Source organism: Seriola aureovittata, chromosome 7, assembly GCF_021018895.1.
Source record: "Seriola aureovittata isolate HTS-2021-v1 ecotype China chromosome 7, ASM2101889v1, whole genome shotgun sequence".
Lineage (NCBI taxonomy): Eukaryota > Metazoa > Chordata > Actinopteri > Carangiformes > Carangidae > Seriola > Seriola aureovittata.
The window spans coordinates 4,455,754-4,468,593 of NC_079370.1; the positions used below are offsets into that span (position 1 = coordinate 4,455,754).

The window sequence follows — 12,840 nt, forward strand, 5'->3', positions numbered from 1 at the left end:
AAACTGGACTAAAGCTGACTGGACTAGAGTGAACTGCACTGGACTGGACTGGACTGGACTGGACTGGACTACAGTAGCCAGGTCTACACTGGATTTAAAATGAAATGGGTTAAACCTTAGTGCGTAAAACCCAAGAATTTATTTGTTTACATAAATAAATAAAAGAACAGTCATGAAAAAAAATAAAATCAATAGTAGAAAAATCAGATGAATGAATGATTTTTAACAGTTTTAAAGGAACAGTTCAACATTTTGGGATAATCAGTTTTGCACTTTCTTGCTGAAAGTCAGACGAGAAGATTGATACCACACTCGAGCCTGAAGGTGGTGTTAGATACGAAGCTACAGTCAGTAGATGGTTAGCTTAGCTTAGCATAGACACTGGAAACAGGGGTTAACAGCTAGCATGGCTCTGTCCAAAGCTAACAACGACAAATGAGATATAACGTGTTAATGAGTGAACTTCAAATGTGCACCTGGGCTGAAAACTTTGGACAAAGCTCGCCCATGTTTCCAGTCTTAATGCTAAGCTAAGCTAAGCTAATAAACTCCACCTCCCTAGTTAGCGTTCACAGATGAGAGTGGTATGAATCATCCGATCTAACGCAAAAAAGTGAATAAATAATTCAAAAAATCTTTCATCATAATTTCATTTCATCCAACCAGCTCTTTTTAAAACATCTGGGTAAAAATCACAAAGAAAATAAAAAAGATAAACCTGCAAGACTCAACTTCAGACCATCCTGGACCAAAGACACTGACGCAGGATGTCCAGTCACTTCAACAGACTGGACTGCAATGAGCTGGACTGGCTTTGATAAAGTGGACTGGACTTAATTAAGTCTGCATGAGTCTGGAGAGAACTAGATTAGATTAGTTCAGATTAAATCTTAATGATTCCACTGGGGAAAATAAACTCTTATTTTAGTACCAAGTCCTGGTCGTACGCACCAACAAAGACCAGGACGAACAGAAGAACTGCTTCTTCGACATTCAGACACAGCGTGGAGAATGTGTGACAGAAAATTAAGCGTTCATTAGAATTAATCAGCATTTAGACACAATCATCTGCTTTGGATCGTAAAGAAAGACACAGCTGTTTCCTGTTGTTTCACCCATTGCGTCCCCCCCTCCCGCGCTTTACCTCGATGATGTCGGCGTTGGTCCGGCTCTCGTGCGGCTCGTTGTACTCTGTGTACTTGAGCAGGACCTTGTCCATGTCGGTGCTGGCGTACTGGAACAGCTTGTTGGAGTGGTTGAAGATGATGAGGGCGATCTCGCAGTCGCACAGGACGCTCAGCTCGTACGCCTTCTTCATCAGGCCGAACTTCCGCTTGGTGAACGTCACCTGGTGGAGCGAGACGGAGGAGAAATATAGAGTTAACAGAGCTTTTACGCATGAAAAAGTTTGCGATCTTAACTCATTTACTTTTCAAAATCTGCCTGATCCTGCCAGATTTCAAGATGTTGATACTAATTTCTGGGATATTAGAAAATTATTATCTGTCCAAAACTGGACCTGGGCCCCGAGGACATGCCAGGGATTACAGATATTTATTGTGAGAGCTGTTTCCCGGGGACCAAAAAGAAATAAAAAATACAAAATTCCTCACAGAGACTTCAGAGTGTGAAAATGAACAAATGGACGAGCTGCAGACGTTTAGAAGTGACTGACTGATAACCATCTTGATCTCCCACCAAATTTACCCTCCAAACTAAACCACATAAGCCCAGTTAAAAATAAACAGACACTTCAGCTACACATTAAGTCTTTTCACAAACATGTGTGGCCACAAAAGACGCCAAACTCTCTGTTGCCCCCGCCTCTCTGTGAAGGCCCACGTTTGTGTTTCAGTACAGCTGCTTGTTTTGAAGTTTGTGACATGGCTGCTCTATAAATAAAGATTACTACTGTGACGTGTGTTTCTGCTCCTGCCGTCAGATGAGCACGCCGCCAAGTCAAGACACTTAATAAATTAGAACTACTTGATTAAGGGTCTCAAAATGCTATTAACCCAATCAGCTTCAGTTAAGCTCCTCATGGACACTGGCAGCAGGGTGGACAGTGGACACGAGGCTTTTTCATACAACATTTGGTGTCGTAGGCGGACATGTTCACATATGTGCTGGGAGTCAAATTCTGCAGACGTGGACTTTGCAAATGATGAAAATTTGCCCGGACTATTTCTTTGCATTTCAGGAGCAGTGACGACCTGAAGTCTCGTCGTCAACCTCTCGGTGATTCTCCATCTTATCAAGGAAGCAAAAAGGCTTCAGCAAGACACATTGGAACCACTTTAGCCTCAGTTAAACATGAAGTATAATTTAATCTTTTAATAATTGATTACCTTTAGATAATGTTTTATAGTCGTGTATTAAAGGTCCCATATAGTCTAAAGGTCTCTGTCCATGTGTAGTGTGATTATAGATCAGGTCTAGGTTCTATATTAATACTGTGAAAGTACCAAAGCTTCAGTCCACAGAGAAATGCACACAGCCTGTATTCAGAAACTGAGTCTTAAAACCAGCCGTCAGGACTTCTGGAACTTTGTGATGTCACAACAAAGCAGCCACCAAGCCCCGCCCACCTAGACCCACCATCCAAACCTTTACAGGATTTGGTTTCTCTGAGTGTTTTTACCTGAAATCTGTTATATTTTTATTGGATCACTCAGAAAACAGTCTGCCAATCAGAAGAGAGGCTCAGAGTCTCCTCTCTTCTGATTGGCTCACCGACCTGTTGTTACTAGAGCTCCAGAGAGAAGCCTGAGAGAGGAGATGTAAAACTACACTGAGATGGTTTTTGGTTCTTAAAACCACAAATATATCTTCTTATGGATCAACACTTCAAATAAAACACAGAAGAAGAGGAAAAATGGAGCTTTAAAACTTTGGAACAGAAATAGGATTGATTGTGTGAAAGCACAGTGTGTTGAACATACAAGATAGAGACATTATTCAGAAACAGACTTTCAGACAGAGTGTCTTAATATGCTCTGTTGAGAGTACTCAGTTTGCATTATGCGCGTGTGCGCACACACACACACACACACACACACACTCCTCTCTCCGTCACATTCACTCTCCTCGTCATTTTCACACTCTGTTATGCTCTTTTCCATGCTCTCCTATGTCACACACTCTCTCCCGCTCTCTTTTCCGCACTCTCCTTCTGTCACACATTATTTCTCTCTTTCCCTCACACACACACACACACACACACACACACACACCACACACACACACAACACACACACACACACACACACACACACACACACACACACACACTCTTGTACGAGCCACCCTCAGTCGAGAACAAGCAGAACAGAGCTGGGAGTGTTGCTGAAGCACACGGTCCCTCGCTGTCTGTTGGTTGGCTTTAGAAGCGCTTCCCTGCTATAACCAACTGGTATTTACAATCCGGGGAGATTTGGCTTTGTTTGGATTAAACACACAGGATTGCACAAACACAAACACACACACACACACAAGAGGAGAGAAAGATTAAGAGAAGAGAAAGAAGGGAAAAGCTTCAGGTACTGCTACAATATCTGCTGTCTGATATGAAGGGAAATGGAAAGTAAAAGTGTTCACAGATGGAGAGACAGGTATTAACTGAAGGTGTTCGAGGCACGCTGCTCTTTGGGGCTCGCTCCATGAGTGACATCAACACATTTTCCATCTGACGTAAAAGCCTAACACACCCACTGTGACATCACGTTAGGGGGGGACGTGGCCCCGAAGTGCAGCATTCTTTCATGTAACCCAAGACCTGCTCTCTGTTAGACTGTGTTTCCTTAAAACCTCATTAGTTTCTGTTGGAACAGAGTGGGTTAGTTTTTATATTTGGAGACTGTAAAGTCAGATTCACTGAGGAAAATGGACTCTAATCTGACCGTCCCTCTAGCGCCACCACTAGGTTCAACATGTGACGTTTTGAGCGAAATAACTTGTGGACAGCCAGAAGTAACATTTTCTACAGATGTTCAACATCCCCAGAGGATGAGCCCAAATTACTCTGGTTATCTTCTGACTTAAATTTCAAGTTACCCAATTCTTTCATTTAAGACCAAATACCTGCAAAACTAACATCCCCATCAGCCGTAGCTGTACTTCGTGTTTAATGCTAATCAGCAAATGTTAGCATGCTAACACCTTAAAGTTAGATGGTAAATATTACCTGTTAAACATCGGCACGTTAGCATTGTCAGTGTGAGCATGTTAGCATGCTAATCTGAGCCTCACACAGCCGTTGGCATGGCTGTAGACTGTTAGCCTTGTTAGCACCAACATTGAATCAAATCATTTTTCTCTCTAGCTGCTAATGTGGAAACATTTAGCAGCTAAAGAGACAAATATTTGAAGCCAAGAGACGGTGGAGACCAAACCTGAGCTAAAAGCTTAACGTAAAGGTGTTTGCAGTAAATGTTTGCAAAGTTTAAGAACAGCATAACTCTTTATTTTTCTTGTTGTCTTGTCAGCACAGCTCGTCCATCTTTCAGTACTTTGTGACTTCCTGTCTCAGCTCACAGTCAACTGCTTGTTACTTAACACAAAAAAACCACCTCAGAAATATATAATATAATTTAAAAAAAGGTCAGTAATTTTAATTTAACAGCTGATCCACTGGGCTACTCTTTGTAGAGGAATTGTCTTAATTATTGACACACTAACGGCAGTGTTAGATCTGACTGTGCAACTGTTTACACAGCTAATGTTTTATATTTTACCAGCTGATCTCTTGAAATCATGTGAAATGTAGAGCAGAGGAGAAACCCTAAACAATATTCAAGTGCTAAAAGTTATAAAGAGCTATATAAATGCACCTGTGATTTAACAACTTCATTCACTTTTATTTTCCTGCCAGTAAAGATCAGATTCCACCTGAAAGTAAAAAACAGCCCAGGTGGATGCAGACAGTCTTTACGGCTCTTCTGTTTATGATAATTATACTGTTACTGTTACTGCAAATCAATGTACTAATGATACATCGATTTTGCCTCCGGGGTTTACCTGCACTGATACACAGTGTATTTCCTGGATGTAATTGCGATAAATTGAATAAGTAAAGAAAGAGAGGAAAAAGATAGAGAGGTGGTGATAAGATAGAGACACAGAGGATGAAAGCAAGAAAAGCAGCCATGTGAGACTCTCTCCATCTTTCTCTCCCACGATCACTCCATCTCTCATATCTCTTGATCCTTTTTGCTAAGGCGCCCGACATGTCTAAGCCTCTCTCATCCCTCCTTCTCTCTCTCTCTCTCCTCCTTCCTTCGTCTCTTATTTTCTCGCCCTCGTTTTCTCTTCCTCTCTTCCTCTCTCCGTTGCTTTTTTTCCACATCCTCCCTCCCCTCCTCTCGCGCTCGCTCACTCATTGCTTCCTGCTGCCACAAATCAAATTATATCGGGGTCGTATCCATGGGCAACCGACTCCCCTCCTCCCCCCCTGCCTCCCCTCCGCCCCCCATTTCCCACCTCATCACACTCTGCTACCATCATCTTACCTCCCTTCATCTCCCTCTCTCTCCATCTTTATCTCAATGCTTATCTACATATCTCCCCCTCCCATCTCTCTCTCTCTCACTCACACACACACACAGACACTCACACACACAGAATGAGCAGATAAATTATGTGGCGATGTTGGAAAGGGAGGAAATTACAGCTGTACAGGATGACAAGAGGGGTTGGTGATGAAGAACTGCTCTCCTTACAAATTATAAGGTCATCCACGAGTGCAGAGCACAACCACAGCGAGTCCAGACATCCCAACAGAACCCCCCCCCCCCCCCCCCCCCCCGGTTTATCCTTCTTCCTCCTTTTCTTAGAGAAAAGTCGTCAGCGTGGCCGAGACTGTGGGTCCGAGTTTCGATCCCGCCGTTTCCCACAAAGGATAAACAAGCTGGAGGTAATTGACATTAACAGCAGAACTGCCAGGTAACCAATGGCAACTGAAGAATAAGACATCCTCAGTGAGGAGAGGAAGAAAGAAAGAAAGGGGGCGAGTGGTTTCATTTGTGTGTGTGTGTGTGTGTGTGTGTGTTGTGTGTGTGTGTGTGTGTGTGTGTGTGTGTGCGTCTTGGCAGGGTTGTGATTGTGTGGCAGATGGATGAGGAAACTTTCACTTGCTTGCTTACAGTCACACAATCAGGTCTGAACGGTTAAAACAAGATACGGATCGTCACCACGCAGCTCTTCGGTATCGGTTATCATCACAGATAAAAACGCTGCTGTGTAACGTAACCCACATTTTTAACCTTATTTTTCTATGTTTTGTGATGCATCTACATTTTATCTGCTGATTTGTTGAACCATAGCAGCAAGATACAGTTTCAAAGTGACAGTAAGATTTTTTTTTTTTTCCCCTCTAAATCCTCAACACATTTGAGTGAGAGGTTATTTCAGGCGTCTCGGGTTTCAAAAATAAAAAGTCCCATGACTCTGTAACTCACATTTGGAGCGTTTCACTCACTGACAACTGCGTGTAAATATGTGCCAGCTATTTTTATATTTTAATCATTGTATATTTGATTATATTCAATTTTAGTTTATTTTCTGCACTACGTGACTCAGGGAGATGCTTCACTGTTTTGTTGCTTTATGAAGTTACAGTAAAGATATTTTGAAGCTTCCAGAGCTTGAATAGACGTGAATATCTGGATCGTTGATTGAGAGTGTACATAAAAACTACAACTCCCAAGGTGCATTTTTGAGTAAGAAACATCCAATCACCAGGCTTTAAATTCTGTTACATGCTTTGCTAACTCACTGAATATTGTTTCAGAAAAATACTGTTTTTAAAAAAAAATATTTTGGGACTTTCATGTCTTTATTTAGACACACTGCTGCTGTTGTTGCAGGTGGGAACAAATCGCTGCACAGTAGTTACAGAATTCATCCAAAAACTGATCCAGAATCTGAACGTGAACTCTGTCAGCTTTCTATAAAGTCAATCTTTAAGCCTCTGCTTGATGTTTGTGTTGTGTGAAAGTGAACTTTAACCTCTGTGACTCTTTATTTATTTATCTATTTTAACAAAGAACCAGAAAACTGTTCTAAAGCTTTAGTACTGATGATTCAACCAGGAGTTTAATATCCATCGAAGCCTTGACCTCTCCAGCTGAACAGCAACCAAAATATCTCCTCATACTCTATTCAGTGCACTTCCTGGATGCTGCACAGCTTCTCTGACCTCTTCCTGCTGAAACAAGCCAATGAAAAGTCGACCCTCCGTCCAAAAACAAAAAATCCAAATCGAATCAGCCCAACACTTCAAGTCATGTTCACTCTTCTTTCTCATGTGTCTTTTTTGTCTCTGTAAAAAAAATAATATTTTTTTTTTTTTTTTGTGCTGCTGTCATGTTTCCAGCCGGGGCCCACACTCTGAACGCTGTTTATTTTGCGGAGCTTATGGCAGCATCTCTGAATCAACACGTAGGAGGGTGACGGGCTGCATGTACTCCAAAAATTCATTTGATTTCTTTTCAAGGAGCTGCACTGTTCATTAGCCGCAGCAACACAGAGCGAGCGTGTAAAAAAACACACACACAAAACAAAAAAACACTTATTTCTTTACCAGCTTAATACTGTGTTCCACTTCCAACACAGCACAACATCCAGTTTCTCACAGAAAACAGAGGCAGTGCAAAGTTTTGGTTCAGCGTGAGCGCCCTCATGTCATCGCCCCCCCCGATCGGTTCGCTGCTTGTTAATCACCTGATCGCGATCAATGAGCGATCTGTGATTCTGACACGGTGACCATGTTTTTACCACAGAGCACATCACCTTATCGACAAACTGTTTGACACTTGATACAAACGCTGGCTCCATTAGAGCCTGTCCAACCAGAAATAGCTTCACCCCCCCACCCCCAAGTCCTCCCCCCCTCTTCTTCTTTATGTCCAATTGTGCACTGATGAATAACAAGCCATCATACTTCCCTGACCCCCTCCCTCCTGCAGGCGCTGCTTCCTCTCCTTTATGGAAATGCAACCTGCTAAGATTGATGAGGAGAAAACCGGGGATGATTTTCCAAAAGCCTCCGGCCACCTCGCTCTCACTCTGCTCAGGTCTTATTCAGCCAGACACCTTGTCCCCCCCCCCCCCCCCCCCCTCCCCCCACCGTCTTGTTTTTCCCTCTCTCTCTCTCTCTCTCTCTCTCTCTGCTTTTGAAGGTGGGCACGTCAAATCCATTACTCAATCTGCTCAATGGAGCGAAGCCCATTTACCAGTTGACTCATTTTAGATGGATCATTTACCCTTTCATCCTCTCTGACAATGCCACTGATGTAACCAAAGGGACTGAGGCTGTTTTGAGGAGTGTGGAGAGAGGGGGGGGTATCATACTTTTCTTGCTCTTTTTCACTGTAGGCAGTATGGAGGGGGGGTTGGGGGGTGGGAGTGGGGCATTCTGAGAAACCCCATGATGGCTCTGCGGAGTCATATGAGCCTCATAAAAAAGACGATGCTATTATATTGTCCTGTTGTGGCGGCGGTGAGAGAACAGCCACCATGTTGTTCATGCTACATGGGACATGTGAAAACAGAGAGGACCCCTGTGGGAATCTGTTATCGCACGAGTTGAAAGTTTTCTGTCACCACAATGGAATTCGGTCCCAGGGGAGTGGGAACGATCATTTCTCAACCCTGAGCGGGACGAACGGGGAAGGAAAACGTGGCTCAAGTCTGTCAAATATTATTAAAAGTGAATAACTGTGTCGTTTACTGCTGCAGAACGGACATGTCCGCGATTAAACCGAGAGTTTTAGGCCCAAAAAGAAGAGACAAAATGTAGATATTCTGCTGCATGGTAACAAACACTGTGTGTGTGTCTGTGTGTGTGTGTGTGTGTGTGTGTGTGTGTGTGTGTGTGTGTATGTTTAAGCTGCATTTATAGTTGTGTATTCAGTGGAGATTAAGAAAACTTCAAGGCAACGTTAGGGAAGTAATTACACAGTAATGAGGCAAGGTGAACTTTCCCATCGCCGCTCCATATCATTAAGTGAACATCAGGCAGTTAGTTCACTTCAATACGTACATCACGTCCACTGTTGCGGCGGTCTGTGGATCTATATATCAAACCCTGTGCTGTAAGTTTTCTGCCGCCATTAACCTCCTGCATCAACTACAGATCCAGTTTCACATGCAGCGACTATCATGATGTGGAACATGTTATATCAGGGAATATGGACATAAACATGATCTACTGTTCTGCATTTCATCAGAGAAACTTTTGACTTTCTGTATGAATAAAACAAAACTTCTAATAATAAGATAAACATTATAAATAACTAATTAGTTTTAAATGACAATTAGCTTGGAATAATGACTTTAAACAACTTAAATTTCTTATAATAATCATATAAATGCACTCAGCAGCCAGTTTATTAGGTACACCTAACACAGTCTAATACAGCAGTCCTGCAGTGAAACCATCATGAAGGGTTATGATGTTCAGACTTAGAGGATGCAGTTTGTGCTGCTGTTGAATCATTGGTATAAATGGGGTGGTACAAAATAATAGAAACACAGTTAAACAGCACCACAATCTCCACCCTCAAAAAACGACTGAATCAACACCTCATCAATAACTGGACATCACAACCTTCACGAAGGGAGAATTCACTACTGGACTGCTGTATCTGAAGTTTCCTTCTCACTCTTTTCTTTATCATTTTTTCACTTCACATAACGTTAATTCAGCAGAAGGTCTGACTCGGATTTTCCTCATGTTTACACAAACACATCAGGATCTATTTGGGGTCTTTAGCCGACTCACTCTGCATCACATTCCTCCTCATCCATCACTAGTGTAGAATTATTCCCACGAAATGTTTGTTTTTCCCTCCAGTGGTCCCTCGTGTCGTGAGTGGAAGAATCTACACTTGTTATTATTACCCCCCCATCCCCCCGTTTATGTGTTTTTCCTTGTTTCTGTGTTATTGTTGCTGTGGGAAGCTCTAACCTGATCAGTGATGCAGCTGCTACCTGAGGCAGGAAGTCATTAGACATTCAGACACGGTCCGCCTCCTTCATTGGCACTAACCTGTCTGTTGCGTTCGTCTGTGATCCTCTGAATCTGAATCTTTTTCCTCCCCATGTTTCCGGTGTGGCGGTGGGAGGAGCGGAGGAAGTGTCGAGGTCAGAGGTCACGGATGACAGTCGTTGTGTGTGTGTGTGTCTTCCTCCTCCTGATGTCTCTCAGTTTGTCCTCTCCGCGCACGCTGACTCTGTGTGAAGCGGTCGAGCGAGGAGGAGGCTGTCACCTCGTGGATTTACAAAAAAAAAAAAAAAAGAAAAGAAAAGAAAAGAAAAAAAAAAAGAGGGAGAAGGAGGAGAGGAAGAATGGGGTTCGGTTTGCAGCGCCCTCTTCAGATCATGGTCCTGTTTCCGGTGGCAGGTCATCCACACTCAGGCTGGACTGGGATCCTCTGCCCTCCCCTTCACCTCAGCTGGGCAGCTCCTGGAAAACAACACAAGAGGCATTCATCAGACTGTGGGGGGGGGAAGAGAGAGGAACTCTGAAAAGGGGGGAGAGAGGCTTTGTTTGTATACCGTGACCCACTTTAGCTACTACAAACACTGCCTTTGCCTTGACCGCTCATGTACGAGAGAATAAATGATGCAGCAATGCATCTGAGGCGCCATCGAATCAGGAGCACATTGGGCTGAAGCATGAAGGGGGTGGAGGGTGGGGGGTGGGGAGTGTTTGTGGTGCTACATGCAGAGCAGGAGGCCCTCGGGGGCCCCGGCGAGGAGGGAGGCTGTGCTGTGTCAGCTTCATTAGAGGCATCACCGCCACATCACTGATCTGCTGGTCGCCCGCGGCAACCGGCTGCCCGGCCGGGGCCCGCCTGACACGCCGAATGTGAATCCCCCAATCGAAAGCAGAACAGAGCGGAGAGGAGAGGAGAGCGAGAGGAGTCGCAGAGTCTGTGGATCCGGCATATTTTCCTTTTCCAAACACCGTCCTGCTCCGAACTCGCTTCATGACAGGAAGCAGGTCTTAGTCTGAGTTCCACATCATGTGTGTTGACAGTGGACGGACAGCGGGGCAGTCGACGCTAGTATGGAAATTAGGGCCGCTCGATTATGGCAAAAATCATAATCATTATTGTTTTGATCAATATTGAGATCACTATTGTTTAACACGATTGCCCGTTGACTTTGGAAACGCCACGCAGTTATTGAACTTTTAAAAAAATGGTCTATTCAACAGTGAAACTTGAAATACAAATAAAAATATATATATAATATCTAAATATAAACAATTAAATGTATAATATAAAAAATTATACAAACAAATTCGATGAAATTAAATGAGATCAACAAGGTTGTAACATTAGTGAACATAATCCATATTCCTGCTCAAGATGACACATATGTTGCCAACGAACGCTCAGTCGTAACGAGGAAGTGGGTGGGGGGGGAATTTTTTGTGTAACAGAATGCGGCTCAATAATCGTTTTATCTCGATTATCTTGTTTTCACAATCGGCAGAAGACAACATCATAATGGAAAAATAAAACTACATCAATCGCCCAGCCCTGACGGAAAATTATTCCACATTCAGCTTCACAAAATATCCGAATACTTTTTAATGTTCAGGTTTTCCAAACTCTCAGGATAGACGCCCGACATGTGAGCAGAGCAGGTATGAGTGAGCAGGTTTCCCCCTCAGCATTTAAGGACAGGCCCTCCTGCGCTCTTTGGCGTCCTGTAATGACATTATGGCCTTATTACTTAAAGTGAACACCGGCCTAATTCCCCGTGACACAGAGAAAGATAAAGGGCGTGAAAATGTGTGTCTAATTCAGCCGTGCATCTAACTAACCATGAAATAAGGGTGGTCCGCGATACGCTGCGGTGCCCGATCAAAAACAGAGGATGGGCACCTAATGAATTACAAATTTCAAAAAGGGGCCAAAGCAGAGAGAGAGAGAGAGGGCGAGGGAGAGAGAGAGAGAGAGAGGGAGGGAGAGAGAGAGAGAGAGAGAGAGAGAGCGAGGGGGAGAGAGTGTTTCTGCAAATTCATGCAAACTCATGAATGAATGAGAAGGCGGCAGCAGCTCAGGAATGGCAACAGAGGCGAGGACCGTTTTAGGCCCCGTTACTACTATTTGTGGTTCAGCTTTAAAAATAGCATTCTATATATACATACAGACAGTCTGCACACACAGCACAGAACACACACACACACACACACACACACACGTAGGACAGTAGGAGCCAAGTGGCAGCATTACAGAGCTGAAGCATCTGGAAAGCCACGAGTACAGAGAGACGCCACACCAGCTCTCCAGCATTGTTTGCATTCCCTCTACCTGGGAGAGCGGCGGCAGAAGAACGCCCTCTATTTACATCCATTCTTATGAAACAAAGAATGTGAAACAGTCCGTCATGGGACTGACAGTCCCTTTTGTGCTGCTGTGGGCGCTACACAGACTCGCTTAGTGTGGATGCAATTGACTTAGCTTTGGCAATGAGTTGCTTATGAATTATGCACTGATGGAGGAGAGTGGAGGGAGGGAGGGAGGGAGAGGAAGGGAGGGTGTTGGAAGAAAGAGGGTGTTATGAGTGTCATAATTGTTTTGTAAAATGGCTTGATGAAGAACTGGAGGCTTCCTGAGCTGTGTTTCTACATGGAAAATCCACAGCGAGCTGCAGGAACTGAATGTACAAACTGTTGGCAACATCGCTCTAATATTTGGTTCCAGCCCCTTCAGCACAATCTTTTTTTTTTTTTTTTTTTAATCCATCTTTAACTCCTCAGTTTCTCTTCTCTTCATCTGCATCTCCTCCCTTGTGAATGGCACAGATTTTAAAGAGAGAGAGAGA

At 43.6% G+C, this 12,840-nt stretch overlaps 1 protein-coding gene across 12 annotated transcripts in view; it reads right to left on the minus strand.

Annotated features, from left to right (window-relative positions):
* The window catches only part of mef2d (myocyte enhancer factor 2d), a 99,240-nt gene that overhangs the window by 47,743 nt on the left and 38,657 nt on the right, over positions 1-12,840 (minus strand). For all 12 annotated transcript variants that reach the window (XM_056380976.1, XM_056380977.1, XM_056380973.1 and 9 more), the window contains exons 2-3: positions 10,049-10,465; positions 1,145-1,348 (exon numbers count right to left, since the gene is read on the minus strand). In XM_056380976.1, the coding sequence (XP_056236951.1) occupies positions 1,145-1,348; positions 10,049-10,102 (258 nt within the window). In that variant the 5' untranslated portion in view covers positions 10,103-10,465. The remainder of the gene's footprint in view (positions 1-1,144; positions 1,349-10,048; positions 10,466-12,840) is intronic.